We start from the raw sequence: 25,888 nt of genomic DNA on the forward strand, positions 1-25,888 counted from the left end.
ACACATGGGCAGGAGAGCAGGGTGGTATGTTGAAGTCGCAAACGACAGGAAGGTCTGGGTCCTGCTTGCGGATGGACCGACGGTGTTCATCAAAGCAGTCACCCAGTCTGCATTTGGTCTTTCCAATGTAGAGTAGGCCGAGTAGAGTAATAGCTAAATCCTTTACTTTTGGTGAGTGCAAACTGTTTATATTCATTAAACTATAATGAGCAACTGTAGTACACAAGAAAATTAAAGCAATATGACGTGAACATTGCTAACAGATTGAACTAACAGAGGTTAGGTTGATAAGACCTCATTGAATGTATTTTAGAGACGTTTTCAGTTCTTCCTAGTTCAACAACAATGAAGAGACCTTGGGTTGGATTTTTATCCGTCTACCCACATTGGAATGGAGGATGGTCAGCAAAAAACATGGTGGGCAGACCACGATTCTGGGATTCCCACTTCCATTCCCACTGCCAGCAGTGTTTACTGGTGTAATAAAAAGGGTGTGGATAGTGAGCCCACATGCAGCAGTTCCGACATTGCCAGCTCCAATGGGACAGTGGGCATTTCACACTCCTCATAATTGTGATGTAGTCACTCCAGCTCCCGAAGGCACCATGGCTCAGAGTCTCATGAACTATTCAGGAAGCCTAGTGTGGAGTTGGGAATCTTTTGACAGGTAAGTTCAAATATTTCTCCATTTTCAGATGTCCTGAAATGCTGTATCATAAGTTAAATAAATTTTAATGCAGTGGATTGATGATAGGGATTTGCTCCTAAAAGGTAAATGAACTTTCAATTGCCCAGCATTGTGAAAGTGGAAGATCCTTCAAGTGCATGAGAGTACATTATATCCATTGGATAAAGTGCCCTTTTGCATTGAACAATGTTAATATGCAGAGTTGATTGCATCACTTGTTCCCTGTGAGTTAAGCTTTCTGTTGATTGACAGCTCAGGCATCTGTTTCTCTATGTCAATGCTTGAACAGATAGTTGATCTCCTCCAGTACCTTCAAAAGTTTTAATGTAGTCAGCTCTGAAGGGCTATTGACACAATTATGCAATGGAATCTTATTATGAATGCTTGGCTGAATTCTAAGTCCTACTAATGGATTCAACTCAACAGGGTTTTGATATGGCTGTCAAGGGGTCTATGAGTTTGTTTAACTTGACAGTTTTATGATTATTAAATAGGATTTTTTTTAAAGTGGTTTTTGAAAGTCTGCTTACCGTGACTATTTTATGACCATTTGATAGGATTATGTTTTTTTTAAAGTAAATTTTGAATGACTGTTTAGCTTGACAGTATTATTAGCATCTCAAAGACTTCCGAATGTTGTCATAGGGTTCAGGAGTTCTCATTGACTCCAGTTTTACTGGGGCTCCTTGTTGCCATATTTGGTCAAATGTTGCTTTGATGTCAAGGATAGCCACTTTCACCTCACTCTTGAGTTCAGCCCTTTTGTCCATGTTTGAACCAAGGCTGTACTGAGGTCAGATGCTGAATGATCCTGGCAGAAATAAAATTAAGCATCAGTGAACAGGTTATTGCTGTTGCTAAAGAAATACCACTTGATAACACTGTTGATGACCCCTTCCACAACTTTACGATGATCAAGAATAGACTGATGGAGCAGTAATTGGCTGGGTTGGATTTGTCATACTTTTTGCGTAGAGGACATACCTGGGCAATTTTTCACATTGCCAGGTAGATGCTAGTTTTGTAGCTGTACTAGAACAGCTTGGCTAGAGGCGTGACAAGTTCTGGAGCACAAGTCTTTTTTTTCCGGAATATTGTCAGGGCCCATATCCTTTGCACTATCCAGTGCCTTCAGCCATTCCTTGGCATCACATGGAGTGAATCGAATCGGCTGAAAACCTCCGGAGAAGGCTGAGATGGATCATCCACATGCCACTTCTGGCTAAGGGTGTGGCAAATGCTTCAGCCATATCTTTTATACTGATGTTCTGGGCTCCCCAATCATTGAGGATGGGTATGTTTGTATCGTCTTTTCCTCCAGTGAGTTGTTTAATAGTCCACCATCATTCACGACTGGAAGTGGCAGGATTACAGTGTCTATATCTGATTATTGGTTGTGGAATCACTTAGCTTTGTCTATCACATGCTGCTGATGGTGTTTGGTATGTAAGTAGCCTCGAGTTAGAACTTCACCAGATTGAGACTTCAGTTTTTAGTATGCCAGCTGCTACTCCTGGCATGTCTGCCTGCACTCTTCATTGAATTGATGTTGATCCCCTGACTTAATCATGATTACAAAATCTTTGATAATGGACTCTAGAATGGAAAGTCGGTACTGGGGAAAGTTCTAGAGTCCATTATCAAAGATTTTGTAGCAGAGCGCTTGATAAACTTAGTAAAGGTGGTAGAATCAGGCAGAGTCAGTATAGATTTATGAAAGGGACAAGAAGTCACATTTCTTTACAATTTTATAACTTTGCTTCGCTATACTAACTGTACTTTTGGGAAAACATTTTTATAATATGTGGTAAACTGAGGTTGGAACTGGAGACAGCTATTATAGTCATAGAGGTTTACAGCATGAAAACAGGCCCTTCGACCCAACTTGTCCATGCCGCCCTTTTTTTTAAGCCCCTAAGCTAATCCCAATTGCCCGCATTTGGCCCATATCCCTCTATAACCATTTTACCCATGTAATTGTCTAAATGCTTTTTAAAAGACAAAATTGTACCCGCCTCTATGACTACCTCTGGCAGCTTATTCCAGACACTCACCACCCTCTGTGTGAAAAAATTGCCCCTCTGGACACTTTTGTGTCTCTCCTCTCTCACCTTAAACCTATGCCTTCTAGTTTTAGACTCCCTACTTTTAGAAAAGATATTGACTATCTAGCTGATCTGTGCCCCTCATTATTTTATAGATCTCTGTAAGATCACCCCTCAGCCTTCTGCGCTCCAGAGAGAAAAGTTCCAATCTATCCAGCCTCTCTTTATAACTCAAACCATCTGGTAGCATCCTAGTAAATCTTTTCTGCACTCTTTCTAGTTTAATAATATCCTTTCTATAATAGGGTGACCAGAACTGTACACAATATCCCTAGTGTGGCCTTACCAATGTCTTGTACAACTTCAACAAGACGTCCCAACTCCTGTATTCAATGTTCTGACCAATGAAACCAAGTGCTAACCACTGTGCCACCATGCCTCCCCAGATAAAGTACAGGAGTAAAGGTTAGCCGTTAGCTGTTCTTTGGCTGGTCTCAATGTGGGTATTCCATGTTGTGGCCATTTTGTTCAGTTATCTTCCTGGGTGTGGTTGTAAGGAGCAGATTTCCATTGTTTTCAAAAGATCTCAGTTTGCAGTAGATTTCTCTTTTCAGGACGGTTACTTTGCAAATCCGGGCACAATATTTCCAAGAAAGAGAGAGCACGAGCTTATGCAGACTGTCTCAGTACAGCATTTTGATCACTAATCTCTCTCCTGCTGGTAACAGTCCCTTCAAGTACCCTGCTGACTGCATATTCCAGAGAAACTCTATTAGCCCATGTCCACTGCAGTCATTTTAGAACAAGCAATTGAATTTTGATGTCTCTTCTCAGGCACGATTTCAGAATAGCGTAAATCTAACAGGAGAGGGTCTTTCACACTCCAGAGAAAGTTGAGTGTCTTTTATTTGCATCTCATAATGTTTATATTATAGCTTTCTAAGAGTCTCCATTGTCTATTAGAGAGTTTCTGTTTTTTTTTAACCAGCCAGAAAAGAGTAATTAGAAATTGTGAATTGTGGGTGGAATTTTCCCATAATTTGGCAGAGTGTGGGAGTGCGGGAGGATGGAGTGAGGTTGGGGCGGGAGAGATGGAAGCAGTGTTTAACCCATCTGTGGCAGTTTTCGTGCCATTTTATTAGCCATTCTTGAAAAAATAAATTCCCCTCTATCTGAATGCCCCTGCTATGCATTAGTGAAATCTCCCTTCTCTTACAGGCACATAACAGGAGCAAGTTGAGGGCCTCCACCAGACAGGTCCAAGCTCAGCACAGATGACTTCTCAGAAGTAGAGATGGAAGAGCAGTCATAGCTTTCACCCACATCATCCACCAATGCAGAGTCACACACCTTGGTGGGACTTGGTATTAGAAAGCCTCAGGGTCACAAACTGCTAAGCGTTTCACTCTCTCTGATGAACAGCAGGCAGAGGCAGGGATGTCTCATGGTGCCATCACTCGGAAGTTTGATGGCGGCCAGGAATCCGCAGAGGCCTAATCAGATGACATGCCTCTGGACTTGGTCATGCTTTAGCTGCTGGAGTTACAAAGACAAAGCAAGAACATCATAAAGGGATGTCAGCTACATCCTCAGATTGAAAGACAGAAGTGAAGAGTCTTATCATCTTCTGTCAGAGGAGATAGTACTGACAATTCAAGGCAACCAGGTCAACAAAGCAAGGGTGGGGGCTACAGTAAAGAGCTTGGTGAAAGATTTCTGACCTTCACTGGTGCAGGCATTTGTGGGCAACGATGAGTGCCAACGCCAGAAGATGGTAGGGCTTCTTGAGCTTATTCCAGTTGTCCCCCTATTCTAAGGAGAAAGCCAGAGGTCCTTGGGCGCCCATAAGGAGGAGGAGAAGGTGGTGCACAGCCTGGGGTCATCCACCTAAGTGACTCCAAGCATGTCCAACTCATCCAAATCCCCTTTCTGTGAGCACTTCAATTCCAGCCCCACAAGCTGAGGAGGGTGTCATTGCAACAGAGCAGCACTCAAAATGCAGGTCGGGGCCCTCCAGATCTCAGCTATCTAGAGAATGCCTACCAAGGCCATCACAGATAACAGGATGTGACAGACAGCAAGCAGGCTGTCTCCACTTCCACTGTGGATCCTGCAGATACACTAAGATATAGCGGCAGGGTTAGAAAGGTTAAGAAGATCCAGTAACACAGCTTGGGCACAGGTGTCAGGCATTTGTAGATACCAGTCACCTCTGTAAATAAGTACCCAACTCTCATTGAATCATAGAATCCTACAGTGCAGAAGGAGGCCGTTTGGCACATTGAGTCTACACTGACCACAATCCCACCCAGGCCCTATCCACATAACCCCATACATTTACCCTAGCTAGTCCCCCTGACACTATCGAGCAATTTAGCATTGCCAATCCACTTAACCCGCACATCTTTGGACTGTGGGAGGAAACTGGAGCACCCGAAGGAAACCCACACAGACATGGGAAGAATGTGCAAACTTCACAAAGACAGTGACCCAAGCCGGGAATTGAACCCGGGTCCCTGGCGCTGTGAGGCAGCAGTGCTAACCACTGCGTTACCGTGCCGCCCCATAAACTCTTACTTATTGCAACCTCTCTATAGCTCTTTATTCTAGTGAGATGTCTTCTTGCAATGCCTCTCAGACAACTGCATTCCTGTTCCACAGAAAGGCTGGATGCTCAGTCCAGAACCTCCTTCATCTGCTCAGTCAAGAGCCACCTTCATCTGTTTGACTGCAATGTTGTCAACACATTGGTGGCATTCGTTCACAGTGGCAGAACACATGATGTCTCATTGGCAATGAGGATGATGCCTACAATGTTCAGGGCAACCGTCACTCAACCCATTAATTGTAATGTGTGCACTCATATGTTGCCCAGCGGCTAGACTCAATTGGCTTGAGAGCCTCAGCCTCCGTTGACACTAAACTTCAAGGGCACAGATCAAAGAACAAAGAACAGTACAGCACAGGAAACAGGCCCTTCGGCCCTCCAAGCCTGTGCCGCTCATTGGTCCAACTAGACCATTCGTTTGTATCCCTCCATTCCCAGAATGCTCATGTGACTATCCAGGTAAGTCTTAAAAGATGCCAGCATGTCTGCCTCCGCCACCCTACTTGGCAGCGCATTCCAGGTCCCCACTACTCTCTGTGTAAAAAATGTCCCTCTGATATCTGAGTTATACCTCACCCCCCTCACCTTGAGCCCGTGACCCCTCATGATCGTCACCTCCGACCTGGGAAAAAGCTTCCCACTGTTCACTCTATCGATACCCTTCATAATTTTGTACACCTCTATTAGGTCTCCCCTCATTCTCCGTCTTTCCAGGGAGAACAAGCCCAGTTTACCCAATCTCTCCTCATAGCTAAGACCCTCCATACCAGGCAACATCCTGGTAAACCTTCTCTGCACTCTCTCTAAAGCCTCCACGTCCTTCTGGTAGTGCAGTGACCAGAACTGGATGCAATACTCCAAATGTGGCCTAACCAGCGTTCTATACAGCTGCAACATCAGACTCCAGCTTTTATACTCTATACCCCATCCTATAAAGGCAAGCATACCATATGCCTTCTTCACCACCTTCTCCACCTGTGCTGCCACCTTCAAGGATTTGTGGACTTGCACACCTAGGTCCCTCTGTGTTTCTATACTCTTGATGGCTCTGCCATTTATTGTATAACTCCCCCCTACATTAGTTCTTCCAAAATGCATCACTTTGCATTTATCTGGATTAAATTCCATCTGCCATTTCTCCGCCCAATTTTCCAGCCTATCTATATCCTGCTGTATTGTCCAACAATGTTCATCGCTATCCGCAAGTCCAACCAACTTCCTGTCATCCGCAAACTTGCTGATAACACCAGTTACACCTTCTTCCAAATCATTTATATATATCACAAATAGCAGAGGTCCCAGTACAGAGCCCTGTGGAACACCACTGGTCACAGACCTCCAGCCGGAAAAAGACCCTTCGACTGCTACCCTCTGTCTTCTGTGGCCAAGCCAGTTCTCTATCCATCTAGCCACCTCTCCTTGTATCCCATGAGCCTTAACCTTCTTAACCAACCTGCCATGAGGGACTTTGTCAAATGCCTTACTGAAATCCATATAGACGACATCCTCGGCCCTTCCTTCGTCAACCGTTTTTGTCACTTCCTCAAAAAACTCCACCAAATTTGTAAGGCACGACCTCCCTCTTACAAAACCATGCTGTCTGTCACTAATGAGATTGTTCCGTTCTAAATGCGCATACATCCTGTCTCTAAGAATCCTCTCCAACAACTTCCCTACCACGGACGTCAAGCTTACTGGCCTATAATCATCCGGGTTATCCCTGCTACCCTTCTTAAGTAACGGTACCACATTCGCTATCCTCCAATCCTCAGGGACCTCACCTGTGTCCAATGAAGAGACAAAGATTTCCATCAGAGGCCCAGCAATTACATCTCTTGTCTCCCTGAGCAGTCTAGGATAGATGCCATCAGGCCCTGGGGATTTGTCAGTTTTAATGTTACCTAAAAAACCTAACACTTCCTCCCTTGTAATGGAGATTCTCTCTAACAGGTCAACACCTCCCTCTGAGACACTCCCAGTCAACAAGTCCCTCTCCTTTGTGAATACCGATGCAAAGTATTCATTTAGGATCTCCCCATTTCCCTTGGGTTCTAAGCATAATTCCTCTCCTTCGTCCCTGGGAGGTCTGACTTTTTCCCTGACAACTCTTTTGTTCCTGACATATGAATAAAATGCCTTAGGATTCTCCTTAATCCTGTCTGCCAAGAACATTTTGTGACCTCTATCACTATTCATCAGGAGAGATGAAACTCTCCATGTGACACTGCCATGATATGCCCCTGGTCATTGAGGGTAGCGAGCTGCCTTCAGCCAAACAAGAGTCAGACATTCGCAGACATTGGGGAACAGTGCACTGCAATGTCCCAATTGCAAGTTGTCCCAGATCATAGGGACTATGGGAAGCTGCTCCCTCCCCATGACACAAGCCTTATTAGTCAGGGTGTGCGCTCCCAGGAGTCAGATGGGAGAGCAGTGCTCATGGAAGCAACTTCAGGATAATGGGATGTGATCATTATCCCTAATCATAATCCATAAATCAGGTGGCTTCGAGCATGTCCTGAGTTCTTTTGCTTCCCCGGCCATTGCCACTGCCTTGTAGCTAACATCCTCACCCTTCACTTCAACATCCTCCTCATCTGAAGAAATTTGCCACTCTTCCATCTTCTCCTCAGGCAATTCCTTCCCCAGTTGAAGCACCAGGTTGTGAAGGGTGCAGCAGACAATCACGATATGCGACACTCTCAGCAGGCTGCACGGCAGGGCTCTTTCTCACCGGTCCAGGCACTGAAATCACACTTTCAGCATCCAGATGGTCTACTCCATCAAAGTGCAAGTAGCAACATAAGCCTTGTTGTATCTGGTCTCAGCTGCACTCTGTGGCCTCCGCAAAGGTGTCAACAATCATATCCTCAGTGGATATCCCTTGACCCAGGAGCCAGTCCTGTAGCCACTGTGGACCCTCGAAAAGATCAGAGAGGCTCAGGATGTAGCAGTCATGTATACTCCCCACAAGTCTAGCATGCACTTGGAGGATGTGATTTGTGTGGTTGCAGACCAGCTGATCATTTAGGGAGTGAAAGACCTTGCAGTTGATGAACTGCATGGAGATTGGATAGCCACGTGAGTGCAGTCAATGGCACGCTACACCTGCGGAAAACCAGAAATCTCAACAAATTCCATGGTTCTTGCAACCTGGCGGTCCTGATCCCAGTTGAAATGGATGTAGTTGTGAGCCCTTGTGAAGAGTGCATCCATTACTTCCTTGATGAACTTATGACTGGAGGCTTATGAGATGCCACAAAGGTCACCTGTGGTACACTGGAAGGAGCCAGTCACGTAAAGGCCTAGGGCAGCTCTAACTTCCAAAGCCACAGAGAGTGGATGCCCTCTAAGCTCTTGCAGTGCCAACTCCTGCAGAAGGTTGTATAAGTGAGCCACCATGTCCCTGAGCAGGTGAAGCCTTCCCTGACACTTCAGTGGCATTACTGACAAGCCTCTCTAGAGTTGGCATTGTCAGTAATGAATTCGCAGGCAATGCCCCTCCCCCAACACAACCTATAAGTGGATCGCTCAGTATGTGGTTTCTGGCTACCCACTCAATACACTAGCCTGGGTTTCCCTACCCAGTGCCATAGCCCGCCAAGAAGGCAGAGGCCCAGCAGCTGAAGAATGATGTGTCAAAATGGATTAGTTTAAAACTTGGCTATCTTCCCTTTTGGATGCTGAGTCCTCTCACTACTGGGCCAACTCTTCCCCTTTTCTGTCACCGAGACTGTTACCCCTTTGGCCAGTTCCATTGCCCCTGCAGATCCCGTGCCTTCAGTCCCCTGAGCCCTCAGCATTCAGGCCCACTGTAGTGGCTCTTTCTGTAGCTGGTGCCAATGCCAGTAGCACTGTCTGTCTGTTGCCCCTCTCAGCCTTATTATCCCCCTCCTCCTCTTGCCCTCCCTCTCCCTGTGCCCTCCTCTTCCAATTTTCCCCCCCTCTGCATGTTCCCCCCCCACCACCCAACTGCCTGTTGATCTGCTGTGACAGTCCATCCACTTTGCCAGTTTGCCCCCTCTGCCTGAGCAGCCTTGCCGGCTCAATTCCCTCACTCCTCTGCCTGAGCAGCCTTGTTGTTTGGCCCCCCCTCTGCTGCTTCATCCTTCCTCACCTCCTGGCCAGCTGCCGCCCCTGCCAGCACCCCCATTTCTCGGCCAGTGGTCACTCCACCTCCCCTCACCTCTTAGCCAGTTGCCATATCAACCCTCCTCACTTCTAGGCCAGTTCCCGCTTCACCCCTCCTCACTTCTCGACTAGTCATCGCTTCACTCTCCCTTCACCTCATGGCTATTCGTCACTTCACACCCCCCAACTCGAAGTCCCTTGCCAGTTGCCCCTCGCCCTTGTCGGTGCCCTCTCTCCTCAGTAGGCAGTAGTGGTCCAAATTCCCTTGAAAGTAAATGGTGCCATAGTGATGACACGCCACCATGGGCAGACGTTTTATTGTAGGGGGGATAATTGTGGGGAGGGGGGGAGGTTCCATAATGAGATGCAAATGTATTAAAATGAGGTTCCCAATGTAGCATGGTGGGAACCCCGTTATGTCACTAGTAGGGGTGCAGGAACAATGCAATGAGACTTCCTGCCAGCGTAAAACACGATTTGGGCCACTCGTAATATTTTGCACTCGCGTCTCCATTCATACCTGATGCGAATGGGAGCTCATAATCCCAGACCGTACCTTTAAAACAGAGCACTTCATAACACAATGCCAATGATATTTCATACATATTGGGCACAATTTTCCCCCAAAAGAAAACTATGTGCACAACGGGCAAGAATGCGGGAAATTTTCCTGCCTGATGTTTGGGGTGAGCTTAGTGGAATGAATTTCTGGCACTTTGTGCACCATAGAGCCCGTCAGGGGATTTACATCGGTGGGGGTGAGGGGGGCACTAATCATAGAATCCCTACAGTGCAGAGGGAGGCCGTTCGGCCCATCGAGTCCACTGACCACAATCCCACCCAGGCCCTATTCCCATAACCTCACATATTTGCCCTGCTAATCCCCCTGACACTAGGATCAATTTAGTATGGCCAATCAACCTAACCTGCACATCTTTGGACTGTGGGAGGAAACTGGAGGAAACCTCAAGCAGACACGGTGAGAATGTGCAAACTCCACACAGACAGTGACCCAAGACTGGAATTGAACCTGGGTCCCTGGTGCTGTGAGGCAAGAGTGCTAACCACTGTGCTGCCCGCTGGAAAGCCGACATTGGACTACAGAGGGGGCTAGTGAGCATGTGCTGAGGAGCTTGGTTGAAAATGGCTCTCCCCTCCGACGTCGCCGGCCTCCTGATCGCTGGCCCCGACTCTGATCACCGGCCCTGGCCTCTGATCCTTGACCGCCCCCCCCTCCCCCGATGGCCAACCTCCAATCCACCCTCACCGATCCCTGATGGTCTCCGAGTCCTGGTCCCACTAGCAGCCCCCACCACCTCCTTGTGCAGAGTTACCTCCATTCCCTTCCCTCCTATCTCCCCCCTCGAGCAGTGCAGCTAGCTGGGAAAATTGTGCCCATTAAATTGAAGTTTGGATACTGACATAATGCAAGCCTTGCTTCGGTGTATTTTGATGGAAGTGTAAAGAAAGTATAATCTCGCTCAAAGCTGTTTGACCCTTCTGTTCTGTGTTGGTATTTAAACCGCTGTGCATTAGTGAAATCTCCCTTCTCTTACAGGCACATAACAGGAGCAACCTCACATGATTGCTTTGTTCCCATAACCCTATATCCTACATTTCCTCTTTTGTTCAACAACCGACTTAACCTATTCAGTGTTCACACTCTGGCAGTATATTTTGCAGCCTCACAATCTTTTGCATTAAAATTGGTCTGCCATAAAAAAGGTTTTACTTGAAACTGTAGTTTTGAAACATGTGAAGAGGTTATTGCAGTAAAACTTTAACTTAACTTTTTAAAGGAAATTTGCATGCGACTATTGTTTCATATACAAGAAACACCAAGAAACTTATTCGAAATATGATGGAAAATCAGCAACAATCCTTGGATGACCTTGCAAACCAGGTAAAATCACTACCACTATTCAATTTAGTATAAAATAGTTCATTTGTTTGGCTATATGAAGGTGAAGTAGCTAATAACACAGCCCTGCAGGAGAATTTCTGGGTACAGTAAAATTGTAGATGTGTTTAATAGAAGAATTGAAAAAACACTTAACCCTTGCACACAGGTAAATTGTGAAAGTTTTAAAAATAAATGGTCAATTCCCCTCTCCTTACACCGTTCTGAACATTGAAAATGTTGACTAAACTGTGATAATGTTTGAAATATGTTGGTCATGCCAAGATACCTGGCCCATCTCCCAGAAATTGAGGTCATCTGTTGAATAGAGATCAGACTGGAGATCTTTTTGCTTTGCATTGCTCAGTGCCTTTTAAGGATAGTTCTAGTCTAGATATTCCAAAGGATTGTTTAATCTGTGAATATTAGAGTGTGCAGAATTACAGAATTGGAAGTTGCAATAGCATTTTTTGTAAAAGTTCTTTAATTATTTCTGAGATGATATACAGATAATATAGTAGCTTTTAATGTTTGCAAAAAATGTATGAATCTTTTAACAGATGAGGGAACTGATGAGCAGAGTGCTTCTTTTAAATGCACACTTTCTGGCAACCAGTCTTGAACAATTTCCTACCAGACCAGTGCAGTCACATGGTGAGTGACTGCTGTCGGTCAGTGCTAGAAATGCTTTGAAACAGTTATTGTACTCATGATGGACTACGAAAATTATTGCTTTATATGAGATTTCTTGTATTAGGGCCAACTCGTTGCTCAGTGAATTCCTGATTGTGAATGGATCTGTGTTCATGGGGGGGGGGGGGGGGGGGGGAGTGTCAATTTGATACTTAACTGAGTCTCCAGGGTCTGCGCACTCCTAGGATATTCCATTGAACATGAATACATCTGGTGAAATATGTGCATGTGTTCATGTGATACATCAAAAATTGAAAATATCATATGATACAATAGCCAACATTGATGCCATACCAACGTTAAATGATCTGAAGTATCCCAACAGTCACTTGGTAATACAAAACTTGAATATTGCTGAAAAGAGAGACATCTTGTTGAAGCCTTTCATCTTGCATTCATCAGGACAAATGCAAGAATACCAAATTTCAAATTATTACAACAGTTTATGCTATCCAAGAAAAGGGTGCTGATTGGTTGACAAGTTGACTTTGATTGCCATGGAGAAATCAAGGGAATAACTATGGGCTTCTCAAGCTCCTAGGTAATTCAAGAAAGGCACATGGCTTGAAAATGTTTCTTTTGTTTGCGGGGGGATCAGTCCCTATGTACGATTGTATATCGCAAAGTATAGAAGAACCACATTACGAGCTCAACTGATTATCTTGAATTAGTTGTTCATGTACCTATTAGCACACTCAGGATTATTCAGAGAGTGCTGCGTAATCGCAACTGCACCTAATAGTAGATATTTTGTTTTGGGCTTTGCAAGCATGTTAAGTACAGGTGTGCATTCTATCTATTATGAACAATGGAAGGAGTATGCTGTTTGATTTGAACAGCTAATTGCTAAGATGTACAGCCTATGTACCTGATAAAACACCGGCAATTTCTCACAGTCGGGGGCGATTCTTCAATCGCGACCCGCAAATTTTCTCGTGGGTTAGGTCGGGAGAATCGTATGTCGACCATTTTGCGGAATTTGCTCATGTGTTCCTGACGCATGCACGTCTCCCAGAGCCAGGGAACAGGTGCAGTCAGGACCGTGCTGGAAACCAGCGGGAAGAGAGGTAAGTGATTTAAATCTGTTTTAAATATATTTTAAATGTATTTTAAATGTCATTATCGGGCCCGGCAAGTTCTTACCCCGCCAGGAGTACTTCACTCTGGCGGGGTTTAGAGTAGCTCCCCATGTTCGGGGAACTATTGGGAGACCATGCAGGAGTGAAGGGGGGGCAATCAGGGGCCCCCAGGGGGTTGGGCAGCAGAGGGGTGGTGCCCCAGGGGCATGGCACCTTGGCAGTGCCAGCCTGTGCCCCCAGCACTGCCCAAGTGGCAAAGTGCCCATGCCAAGGGGGCAACTTGGCATTGCCCAGAGGTCATGGAGCAGTGGCAAGGGGGCGGGGCCCATTGTGGGTGGGGCCCAGGGGGCGATTGGTGGGGGTGGGGGATCCCGCTGCCCCTCTGCATGGGGATTGGTCTGGGCTGGAGAGTGGCCAGTGATTGGGATGAGCTGTGGGGAGAGGGTCTGCCTCCCACCAGGGTGTCTGTTTGGGGGGACGGAGGTTAGTCTGCCGGGGGGGTCTGCTGTGGTGGGGGAGTTGCCACTGCTGGTGGGGATGGCCTGGACATTGGGGTGTCTGAGACGGTGGGGAGAGGGGGAGGGGCATGGGTCAGGACTGGCTCAGGAATTGATCGAGCTGGCCAGCAAACAGGGAGACTAACAGACCGGGGCCACTGTGCATGCGCAGAGTTCCAGAGCTGTCAGACTCTGGCATGAATAGGCCCCCCACGTCCCCGAGTTTTTAATGAGATTCACGATTGTGACCTCTGCAGTGCACAGAGTGGGGAGATTCGGATCTGAAGTTGCACTAAAAAAACAGTTGTGGTCCAGAACATTTTTCTCGCCAATTCAGCACTTTTGGGAGAATCGCCCCCGACATTGCTCAATTGCGTGGTAAGCAGAACTTCTTTTTGGACTGACAACATCCATTGGTGGGAAATATCACTTGCATAGCCACCGCATTGTAGCAGTGTTAAATGGTTGTTGTGAAATAATAATAGTTTGAAATTTTATATTCTTGAATTTATCCTGATGAGTGCAAGATGAAAAGTCTTGGCAACATGTCTCTATTTTCAGCAATAGCCATGCATTTCTGATAGTCAGAATTACTACTATATATATGGGAGAATTTAAAATTCAAATTGATTACATCACCACTGCTGGAAATTTTTAAAACTGAAAAAATGATTTTGTGTTTACATTGCTGGAGGGGTCTGAAATGTAGAGCAGCAATTTTCTGCTCCCTAATGTGTAAGCAAATAAGGTCCAGGCCTCAAAATGACTGGGCCTCATGGCAAGGACTTGTGCTCCTCCTGCTGTCCATCCAAAATTAAATAGTCCCCATATTAATATGAACTAGTAGATAGTAACAGAGTAGCTGAATGTATTTTGCATGTTATTTTACATTGACAAACATTGATTATGTATGTCTTAATTTTGATATATTGATATATCTCTGAAGAGCAATAAATATGCATTTTAATTGTGCATATTATTTTTTCTTGTTTTATCTGCCTGAGTGTACTCTTTATCATACTTTGTAGGGATAGGACATAAACCCTAAAAATCATTCAGTTGGATGCACCTTTTTCTGCAAGAAGATTATGAAGTTCAAAACCATATTATAAAAATTATAGAGCAATAATGATATAACTCAAGATTCTTTTAAAACTGTTATTGCTAACCTAATGATTAATTTTGATTTGTGTGCCATTCTGTTTTGCAAAATCTAATATATTTAAGAACAAAATAAATCAAAACTAAAAGAGAGATTATTTAGGAGTAACAAAACAATTTTTGCCACATTAGCAACTGAAAATATTCTTTGTTAATAATTGTTGCAGGATTTGACTGCACTGATATTAAGGACACTGTAGGCTCTTTATCTAGAACACCAAGTGGAATCTACATAATTCAACCAGATGGAGCTGATTATCCATTTGAGGTACATATAAATCTCTAATACTATTACTTCTTGACTTCTTCATTCCTGGTTCTCTGCTTATGATGCTTTTAAAATCACTAAAGAAGCTAACAAACTACTTCAGCATTTTATTGTGCTATCAATGTAAAAATAATATAAAAAATAATCAACATTGAATAGCACAGGTACATGTCACACAAATAAGAATCTGCTTATGAAGAACTTAACTTCAAAAATGTATAAGTAAGTTAAACAAAGGCACCATATACCAGGAATTAGATTTCCTCCTTAACAGCTTGGAATTAGAATGAGGAAGATAACTTGAATCCCTTAACCCTTGAGCGAATGCAATAATGTACTATTGTTTTGGATAATTTTAATTGATTTGATCCAGGTATATATTTGTGAAATCCAATGGCTATTTTCTTCTTTATTATTGGGCATGATGGCATTAGATCATATTCCTGATTCCACCACCAGTGATCCGGATAATACGTCAGGGAGGCAGGCCTCGGACTTGGAAGTCCATCCGTGTTATTCAAATTTTACTAAATGCCGTAGCTAAACTTGTTAATTTCCCAATTGACTACAGAAGTACATGAGGAGTGATCTTACCACCTATTCATGCCGCGCTTCTGCTGCAACAAGGTTGGAGAATTTGGCGGCCAGTCAAATCTTCATTCACTGCAGCGGGATAGGAAAATCCTGCTGGCATGAACAGTGGTAAGATTCTGGCTGTGGTGTGAGGAACAAACACTTGCAGAGTGTTTTACTCCAGGTTTCTTGCCTCTTATTTTAGTCAGCTTGTTAGGGCAAGTTTAAATGCTCCAGCCGTGCCCTAAGTTTAAACTTAGCAGTTTAGGCTGTTGTGGCTGCTGGCAGTGCTACATATAAGAAGCCGAGTTTTAATTTCAAACTTTTCTTATTTAGAGGGCTTAATCATCCTGCAGAGAGGCCCATTTTGACTCTCACCAGCTCAGCCTTCTAGGCCAAACATGGGAATAATAATCTCTGTGGAGGACACATCCTCCAATGAGGAAGGGAGAAGGAGGAGGAAAATGGGAAGAAGAAGAGTCCAGAATGCTCATGAGGATGACAGAGATGTGCCGAGCCAAGAACGTGATGATTCATGAATCCTCAACGGAGGTGAAGGAAGTACCTTTTAAGCCCAAGGTGCAATGGCTCAGGTTCTCGAGAGCCACAGTCACATCACTTTGTGACATGCTGGCACGGAAGACTTTGATCATCTGTGTTGGGGCCACTGTTACACTTACTTTCTTTGCAACAGAATCCTTTTAAGCAGCATGTGCAGACCTCTGTTGTATTACGCACAGCCTGCTGCATGTCACTTTTTAAAAAATTAATTAAGGAATGTGAGTGTCGCTGTGGGCCAGCATCCCTAGTTGCCTAGCCTTTGGGCTGAGTGGCTTTAAGGCCATTTCAGAATCAGCTACATTGTTGTGGATTTGAAGTCACTTGTAGGGTAGGCCAGACCAGGTAAGGACGGCAGATAGTGAACTAGATGGTTTTTTTTAATGACAATCGACAATAATGTCATGTTCATCATTAGACTTTTAATTCCAGATTTTCTTATATTGAATTCAAATTTCACCATCTTTCAGGGTGGGTTTTGAATGTGAGGCTCAGAGTATTATAGGTTTCAATGGTTTTCTGGCTTTCAATACCACTGTGCCACCGCCTCCCATTACAGCAAGGTCTTCACTGATGCTATGTCCAGAAGGGCAATCAATTACATTTCTTTCACAGTGGATCACCAGATTCAACTCGAAAAAGCCAGAGGGTTTGTGGCAGGTTTCCCCATGGTCCAGGGAGTCACTGACTGCAATCACATCGGCACAAATGCACCAGTTGGCTAGCCTTATACCTTTATTAAATGGAAGAGATTTCATGTGTTGTAAGTCCAGCTGGTCTGTAACCATACTCAACAGATAATGCAGGTATACACAAGGTACCCGGGCAGTAGCCTTGTACATTCTACTTAACTCTCAGATGCCAGACCTATCCATCAGCTCTGATGCCTGGATAGTTGGCTCCCGGGTGACAAGGGTTATCCATTGAAGAGATTATTTATAACTCCAATGAGGGTCCTGGGATTAAATGCGGAGTGGAATGACAATGTCAGACAAGATGGTTGCTGAAATTGAGGTTTAGATGCCTTGACAGATCAGGAGGTGCATTGCAGAATGCTCTATCACAAATGTCACTCATAGTTGTGGTATCTATACCCTCCATAACCTCACCATTCAGAGGGGATGCCCTTGAAGAATAAGGACGCCAGATAGAAGCCATCCATCTCAGGTTGAGGGCAACGACAACGTGCAGGAAAACCCTGGTGTACAGGTACAAGGCCCTGGATGTGATTGCATGGATGGTTGTGACACAAGGGATGCCTTGATAATGCAGGGGTTAAAATAGGTTGCGAAGTACCAGTCTCAGAGATGTGTGCACTGCATGTGTCCAAAAGTCATTCCTTGTGGAATGTGAGAATCATGCCACCATCCTGTCAACACACTTATCTTTTCTTTCAATGCACCCTGCCCAGCCATCAATTATTAAAGCTCATGTTGAACCCTAAGAAGGAATTCAACAGCTATGACATGAGCAACCTCTGCATGAGGAGCACTGAAGTTTGTTTACTTAATAAGAAGTCTCACAACACTAGATTAAAGTCCAACAGATTTATTTGGAATCACGAGCTTTTGGAGTGCTGCTGCTTCATCAGCTGAGTGGAGGTGCGCACTGTCCATGGAAGAAACTTATCAGTCCATAGAGTGGGTGATCGCAGTGTAGATGGTCTGATGGACCCCCCACAGTCTGGGCCAGAGCACACTACCCCTCTGTTATATCTGCCAAATCTCCATGTGCCCCAAGCTGGCATCCAGCATCTGCCCCTTATGGGTGACTCCAGATGCTCATCATCTGACTCAGAATCAGTCTCTGGATCACTTCTGACAGTCCTCTGACTTCCCAAGGCCTGCTCCACCACACTCTCCAGCAGCTGCATATGAGACTGAAATGCCATCACCAAATAGTGCCTGTGCTTGTTGCAATATGCTAATCCCTGCCATGGTGCCAGTATCTGCACTGGTGCTTGGGGCAGAGAGGGGATGTGATGGAGCTTCCTCCAAGTGTTCTTCATCCTTGGAGGGAAATGATTGACATCTTGGTAGATGGAAGAGGCTTCACCTGCACAAGAGAGATAGGAAAGGGTGTTAATTGGCATTCCAAAACTTTCAACAGTTCTGCAAGATCACAATGTACAGCACAATTCCAGTCGTGTGCAATATGAAATATGACACACTGTGAACACTGTACACACTTGCAGCAACATCAGAAGCTCTCCTCTCGGAAGTGTAAATGGTTTTTAGTGCCAGGATGAGAATTGAATCATGCCAAGCATGAAACCATCTCTCACTTGCCCTATCCCCCTTTGTTCCAGTTTCAGCCATTTGCTCTCTCATCAGACCCATGCCTTCCTTCAATTTCGCTTCTGCCAATCAGCCAAGAAGATTCAGATCAGGAGAGCAGTAAAACCTCCTTGTGCAGCATTAGAATCACAAGCTCAGAGACAGCACTTCAGTTCTGCCTCACTCCCTGGCAATGTGGGCACACTTTTATTGAAAGTAAGTGTAAAATTGCATTGACTAACACTGTTAAGTTAATTGATGTAATTCACCTATGCGGGGATAACACAATGCTTGGTCGCTAAGACCTTCTTCAGCTGTACAGGATCCCCGCTCCTTCCTGATGAATGCCATTTTTACAATGGTGGTTACAGGATGTGAAACACCCACAATGCTCTCAGGAAACTAATTTAAATTTAAATGCCACCCCAAGGCTGGGAAATAGCAGCTAAATGGAAGTGGGAGCAATTGGCTCCAGTAGTACAGAGAATATAATTTGTGTGTAATTAGGGCTATCTCAGTGACATAGGAGGGATGAGGAGGGAAGAAAATTGATTGGAGAATATTAAAGAAGTACTTAGAGGAGTGAGGCACATGGCTTTAAGGGCTGACAACACTTTCAAAGATCAAAAAAAGGTAAGTGGGTGATAGATGGCAAAACCAGAGGGATATGAGGAGCAAAAGGAATAACTTACTAATGACTAATGGGACCTTTGGAAGATGAAAACTGTTATTTCTACTCTCTTACTTCTTGATTCTAAGTTCTTGCTTTCTCAATTCTTTCTTATCTTTCCATATTTTATGAATTCCACTATGGTTAGCACTGCTGTAAACTTTCTTCTCCTTTTTCCCAAGCTGTAGATATGCTGTCCTACAAGCTGTTACTACTCTTTTTATTGGCATGAAATCAAGATTCCTTGGCCCATAACTTCCTGGTTCCCCAGTATTGCATTTAGAGGGTAGCCCACTGATGTATTGGTGAATCCCTCCAGGAAGATTCCACGTAAGGGATTAGCCAGCAATTATCCAGAAGTGCTAACTTCCCATGGGCAATCGCGCTTGGTGGGAACCATCCAACAAAGGCAATTTAAATTGTTAACTTCATATAGTTCTTCCAGTTTTACTCTGATAGTTACTCTGAATGAGTTAGAAGAAAAAAAACTCCAGAGTAACAATGTAAACACCCACACTGAGCCTTGCGTTGGACACTCCGCATATACATGACCTTCCAGTGGATCCCCCACACTACTCTCACCCCTGACCCAGCTCTCCTGCTCCCTGGTCCAACCCGAAACCTCTTCCCCAAGGCCTGACCCAACCCCCTTCCCCTACTTACCTCTGAAACATACCTTTTTGTTTTAAATTGTCCCTTCAAACATCTCCTTTATGGCAGCTAGTGACATATAAATTGGGATGTCCTTTCTTTCCAGCACCACAGATACTCCTCACCGCTGCAGCCAGAGGCGTGCTACGCTGTTCTTATCTCACCCAACCTGAGTGAAGAAGGTTGGGTGGGACAGGGGTTTTAGAATTTCAGTGAGGATAAGTCCATCCAGAGTGACAATCTGCCAGTAATTACCACTCCGAGGAAGTTAAGCGCCATTGTACAGTCTCCCATTGTAATTTATTTTTCCAAAGCTTCACAGTGATGGAACTACTTGCCTAGCTTAGTCTTTACTCCAGGAGTTTAAAACTCAACTCATATTCAACTAATCACTACTTTCTAATTGACTATGATTTCTCTTTTGCTCTTTCCAATCTTCAGTCCCTCATGCACAATGGCCTTTGGCAGTTCAACTGGATCTCTGAATCAAAATGTATTTGTGAGAACTTACTTTGATGTTCTCCTTCTCAACGCAGATACCTTTAGTCCTAAAACCTAATTACAATTATGTCTTATCTTATAGGTGTTCTGTGAGATGGACTACATGGGTGGTGGTTGGACTGTGTTTCAGAAACGGATTGATGGAATTATTGAATTTGAACGAACGTGGGCAGAGTACATGGATGGCTTTGGTGACCTTGGTGGTATATATTCAACAATATGATGAAGAAAAATGTTTTTATCCATTTCAAGTCTTATGCCACTAACTTGTCGTGTACAAGAATATTAGGGGTAACAGTCCAATGACTTACCAATTCACTCCAGTAGTAACTCTGATTGGAGTAGATTTGAAAAGTTGTATATTAGGCTGGGACTTGGCTATGCTTGGACCCTGAAAGTTCTGTGTATTGCCTGTGGGGATGAGAGTCTCTGTTGCCCCAAGTATTGCTATTGACAAAAGAATTGGAAGAAATGGAAATGCCTAGAGGGAATGCCTAATAATACACCCATGTCTGCGAGCAACTGTTTTGTGCAGAACTCTTGAAGTCAGAAAAATGTTCTTCAACACATTTCTTTGTAGACTTTGGCAACTGGAAGCATATAAAAAGCACCAAACACCTATTGAATCATAACCATAGCAACAGGAAATCAACCTAATCTGAAAGTAATTGATGATCCCTTTAAATAGTTTGTGGGAGTCCTTCCTGTTGCTGATGTGTGCACATGTGTGCATCTGTATGAGGTTAACCCAAAGCATTGGTTGGATTTTTGAGTTCCAAAATGGCACCACTAGTGTCAAATTAGCATTAGCTTTTAATCAATGTCATGATCTGCCTGCTCTGCATACATTTGGTAGATGTTCACTGTCCATTTGCTAATGTCTGTACCAGAAGGGCTGGTCATACATGTGCTCATGCACCATTGACACCGGTGGGCTGGGGAAGGGGGGGGAGGATGGGCCGATTCGCCCAGCCCGCTTGCAGGCCGGGAGACATCAGCGGAGGCTGTTTAGCGGGCTCCCCACTGGGCGTCACGGCCTCCATGCGTCTCTGAGCCCCGGATTTCTGCTGGCATCAGCTCTGCACCAGAAGTTGGCGCAAAGCTGATTTAAATATTTAAATGTTGATTTCAATTCCATTAACCCAGGACTGAAATCTCCAGGCCCACTAGCTTCTCCCCATTGTCATGAGTGCTGCACTAAGGTCGAGTTTAGAACATCTCTCCACCAAATGGGAGCTGGTGACCCAACCCCACTGGAGTGAAGGGTGGCCGTGGGGGCCACCGAGGAGGTTGGGGATAAGGGGGGGTGCCTCCTTACCTTAGTTTTACAACTAAAATGCTTAACTGTCTTTCCTCATTATAGATGCTGGCAGACCCAGACTTTCTGGGGTGATTTTGAGCCCACACTCTCTGTCTGCCAGAAAGATGGTGTGTGCTTAAAATCCGGAGAGCGTGATTCACTTTGGCGAGTTTCTGAGTTATGACCTCACTGACCGCTCACCAGTGGAGTTGCAAGAAATCCCATTTTAATGCATTAGCATGTCATTAGCGAGCACTTTCTCCGGGACTTCCCCCGTCAATGGATATTCAGCATGCGCCAACATTACATCATGACGGCGCCATTTACAACAGGTTCATTTAGACATGGACCTCTTATGGGGGCCTCCGCAGGAACGTAAAAGTAAATATAGCCCCTGTGGGAAAGGCAACGATCCTGCCACTGCCCCTTCGCGCAGGTTGGCACCATGCCAACCTGACAGTGCCAACATGGCAGTGCCAACCTGTGCCAAGGGGTGGGCCCCAGTGGGAGCCTCATTTGAGGGGGGGGGATTCATTTAGATATAGTGGTGGCCAGGAGTGGATGGAGGAACAGTGGATGCTGGCTCTGGTCATTTGCAGGGGCGTTGGTGGAGGTAGATGCCAGCTCAGACTCTGGAGCAGGGAGGAGAAGGTGGGAATGTGCCGATGATTGAGTGGGTCGATCAGGGGTGGGGAGAGAAGGGTCGATGATCCAATTGGGAGTGGGTGGGGCCCTGAGACCTCCGTAGTGGGCTGTGGGAGAGGTTTACTCAGGTTCTGACTGGGCCGCCCTTTAAACATGGTGCCCCGATCTCTGTGCAGTCGAGTTTTGCTGGCACGTTTAGGCCCTGCCCCCTACATGACGGCATGAAACATGCTCCTTGAATTTTTTTAGCCAGAGTGTCGTAAAATCTTGAAAGAAAACTGATTGGTTTTGCTGGAGGAAAATACATTGGTTTTCTCACCGGAAACAACACTCTGCCATTTTTTGGTAAGATTTTTCACTTTCTGTTTTTATTTACAGTTTTAGGGTCAGGAGAAAAGTTTAGTATTTTATCACAAATTTACTTTCTGATTTTTAAACAGGTGAGTTCTGGCTGGGATTAAGAAATATCTTTCACATAGTGAATCAGAAAAACACCAAGTTCAGTCTTCTTGTCGCCTTGGAATCAGATGATGGAAATACAGCTTATGCATCTTATGAGGATTTTTATATTGATGATGAAAATGAACAGTTCAAAATCCACATTGGACATTTTACTGGAACTGCTGGTATGATTAATTTGTAGATTCCTTTGCGGTTTCACCTAAAACAACCTGTCTGTACCTCAATTGATGCCATAAGTCATGAAATCAGATATTACGGTCTTCTTCTCTTTGACTTATATGTACCGGTCTTACATAAGGATTGGTGAAACAATGTGGGTTCTTTATATGAAGGTAAGACTATGCACAGATAATGTTCAAACATAGAACAGTACAGCACAGAACAGGCCCTTCGGCCCACGATGTTGTGCCGAGCTTTATCTGAAACCAAGATCAAGCTATCCCACTCCCTATCATCCTGGTGTGCTCCATGTGCCTATCCAATAACCGCTTAAGTGTTCCTAAAGTGTCTGACTCCACTATCACTGCAGGCAGTCCATTCCACACCCCAACCACTCTCTGCGTAAAGAACCTACCTCTGATATCCTTCCTATATCTCCCACCACGAACCACTAGAAGGTTATGCACAGTACATCTGACTTCTACTACTGCTGCTTGCAGACCAACTACGAGTTAAGGGACGAATGCAACATATTCTGTAGAGATAGGTATGATTGACAGTAGTTTAAAATATGGTCCTTTACAAGTGCATGTCATCATATCACAAGAACTGAATCAGGAAATTTCTGGACTCAGCACACCTGCCTCAATAAAAATGGCCCATTATGTTCAATTTTCACTTTAGAGGGGTGTGAGGACATGATGAACAGTAGCCTGCCTGATCCTGGAAGCGGATCAGAGGCAGAGTTGGGCTCTGATGATGAGGGCAGATCATGACTCAGACCCAAAAAAGGGCTACTTCAGACGCTGTTTCTGCTGTGAGGATGAAGCTGATGGCGTCTTGCAGATTTGTAGGAAGAGACATCTGTCAACAATCAGGAGAGTAAGAACTGCAATTGTTGGCCAACTAGTTAATTGCACATTGTGGGCCTTCCATCAGAACTATAGATTTTAATGCTGCCTTGTTGACCTTGTTTGATGAAGGACCACACAGCAGCAACTGAATGCCGGCAGAGCTTCACAAGATCGAGCCATACAGATGATTGCATCTTGAATGCTTCAGCAGGTCCTGATTCTTTGCAATAGCTGAGTTTGTCATAATACCTCAGGGGCTGAATTTTAGATGCTTCATGGAAAACATTTGCCTTTCCACTTACCCTTTCACCACTCATCCATCAGCGTGTGTGCACCCAAATACGCTTCGTCCATTATCCTCATAGATAACTGTGACTCAAAGGTGCAGGTCAGCAGAAATATGTTTTGCTTGGAACCCAACAAGCCATGTTAATGTAAAACAACAAATGCCAGGTCACCCAACTAGATAATTATGTTCCTACATGTTAACGGATGCAGGTTATGTGTTGCACTGCATAAAGCAAGAAGCCTTACTTGTCTATGAGGTTTCTTCATTGTCGTGCCTAAATGATACAGAGGACAGCTCCAGAAGATGTGAGAGAGATAACACCCAGGTTCTGTGACTAGGACCTTAAGATTCTGGTCTAGGAAGTGCAATACAGGAGGAAATTTCTCTATCCAGTGGAAGGAAGAATGCTTCCAGAACTGCCAAGGGAATAAGACAGGATATAGCGCATCCACAATGAATGCGAAAGGGGCCATAAATCCAGTGCCACAATTGATTCCATGACCTCTTGCGCTTGGAAAGGTGAGTTGTTTGGCATAAGCTCACATGTCCCTGTGATAGTTGATTGCTGAATGACGCACCAGCTAGGGTACACTTGGCACATATCCTTGGCATATTGGTGAATATATGGCCAGGGCACTCATGTAGGTCCAAGCAGTCATTGGGTGACACATTGAATGCCTGTTTAGATCCTTCAGCACAGTGATGATCTTCATCCCTGGATGCAAGATAAAATGGGTATTCGTGCCTGTCTGTCAGGATGTTTTCCATTGTAACCCTCCTCCTCAGTAGCATCTCCATCAGGGTCGACGGGCTGCTTCTTGCCCTCCTCTTCCTCCAACTCCTTGTCTAAGATTCAAGTCTTTTACCACCTCTGGCCTCTCCATATGAGTGGCCCTCCATATTGTAGTGCAAATGACCACTATCCCAAACACACTTTCAGATGCCTATTCGAGTGTTCTACCCAAGTGATCAAGGCATCTGAACTGCATCTTTAACAGGCCAATAGCCTGTTCGACAGTTGTTCTTGTCTGCAAGTAGCTGTTACAATAGCAATGGGGCCCTTTCCCCAGTTGTCTCAAGGAAGTAGCATCCAGCTTCTTAATAGGTACCCTTTGTTCCCCAGAAGCCAACCTCAGACTTGGGATCTGGGCTGGAAAAGTTATGGTAGGCATGAATGTCTCAGAATAAACAAGTCATGGCATCTGCCAGGGAGATGTGCACGCATATGCAAGAAAGTTTTATTGTGGTGGAACACAACCTGCACATTGATGGAATGGGATGATATTCTATTCATGGATGTCTTAGGCCACTGTATTATAGTGACAAAGATACAATCCTTAAACTTGTGGGAAGTTAACTGTGGAAGTATAGTCCATAGCCCTTTGCATTTGCGACACCACATCTATGGGGAAGTTGATGCATTGTCTGACCAAGCAAAGAGTGCATTTGTGGGGGTGGTGATGCGCCAGTGGACAGCTAATAGAGAGATTGGAGATCTGTGGTGGTACCCTGAAAGAGGCAAGCCACATAGATATTGAAAGTCAGTAATCTTCAGTGCAAAATGCAGGGCAAGGAGATTGGTTGTTTGTGTCACAAGACCTTCTTCCACCATGGCACAGAAGTCTCTGACCATTTCTTTTAAAAATTGGAGATTTAACCTACTATGCCTCTTGGTCATGTCAAGAGAACTTCTTTGGAAATGGTGCACCCTTCTCTGAGGGAGTATCTCCTCCTCCTCCTCGTACTCCTTCCTGCTGAGTTCTGTGGTGACCCTGTGAACTCCAGGATGGGTTCTCTGACTTTGGCCACATGATTAGGTGCATTGACCTGAACAGGCGCCAGCGTGTGGCAACTAGGGGAATTTCACAGTAACTTCATTG

At 44.9% G+C, this 25,888-nt stretch overlaps 1 protein-coding gene across 1 annotated transcript in view; it reads left to right on the forward strand.

Moving 5' to 3' along the window:
• angptl5 (angiopoietin-like 5) overlaps positions 1-25,888 on the forward strand; it is a 31,504-nt gene that overhangs the window by 1,692 nt on the left and 3,924 nt on the right. The window contains exons 3-7 of the mRNA XM_078222784.1: positions 11,272-11,375; positions 11,933-12,026; positions 14,970-15,070; positions 20,382-20,502; positions 22,685-22,870. Coding sequence (XP_078078910.1) covers positions 11,272-11,375; positions 11,933-12,026; positions 14,970-15,070; positions 20,382-20,502; positions 22,685-22,870 — 606 coding nt within the window. The remainder of the gene's footprint in view (positions 1-11,271; positions 11,376-11,932; positions 12,027-14,969; positions 15,071-20,381; positions 20,503-22,684; positions 22,871-25,888) is intronic.

The sequence above is a fragment of the Mustelus asterias genome, chromosome 10 (genome assembly GCF_964213995.1).
Source record: "Mustelus asterias chromosome 10, sMusAst1.hap1.1, whole genome shotgun sequence".
NCBI classification, from domain to species: Eukaryota; Metazoa; Chordata; class Chondrichthyes; order Carcharhiniformes; family Triakidae; genus Mustelus; species Mustelus asterias.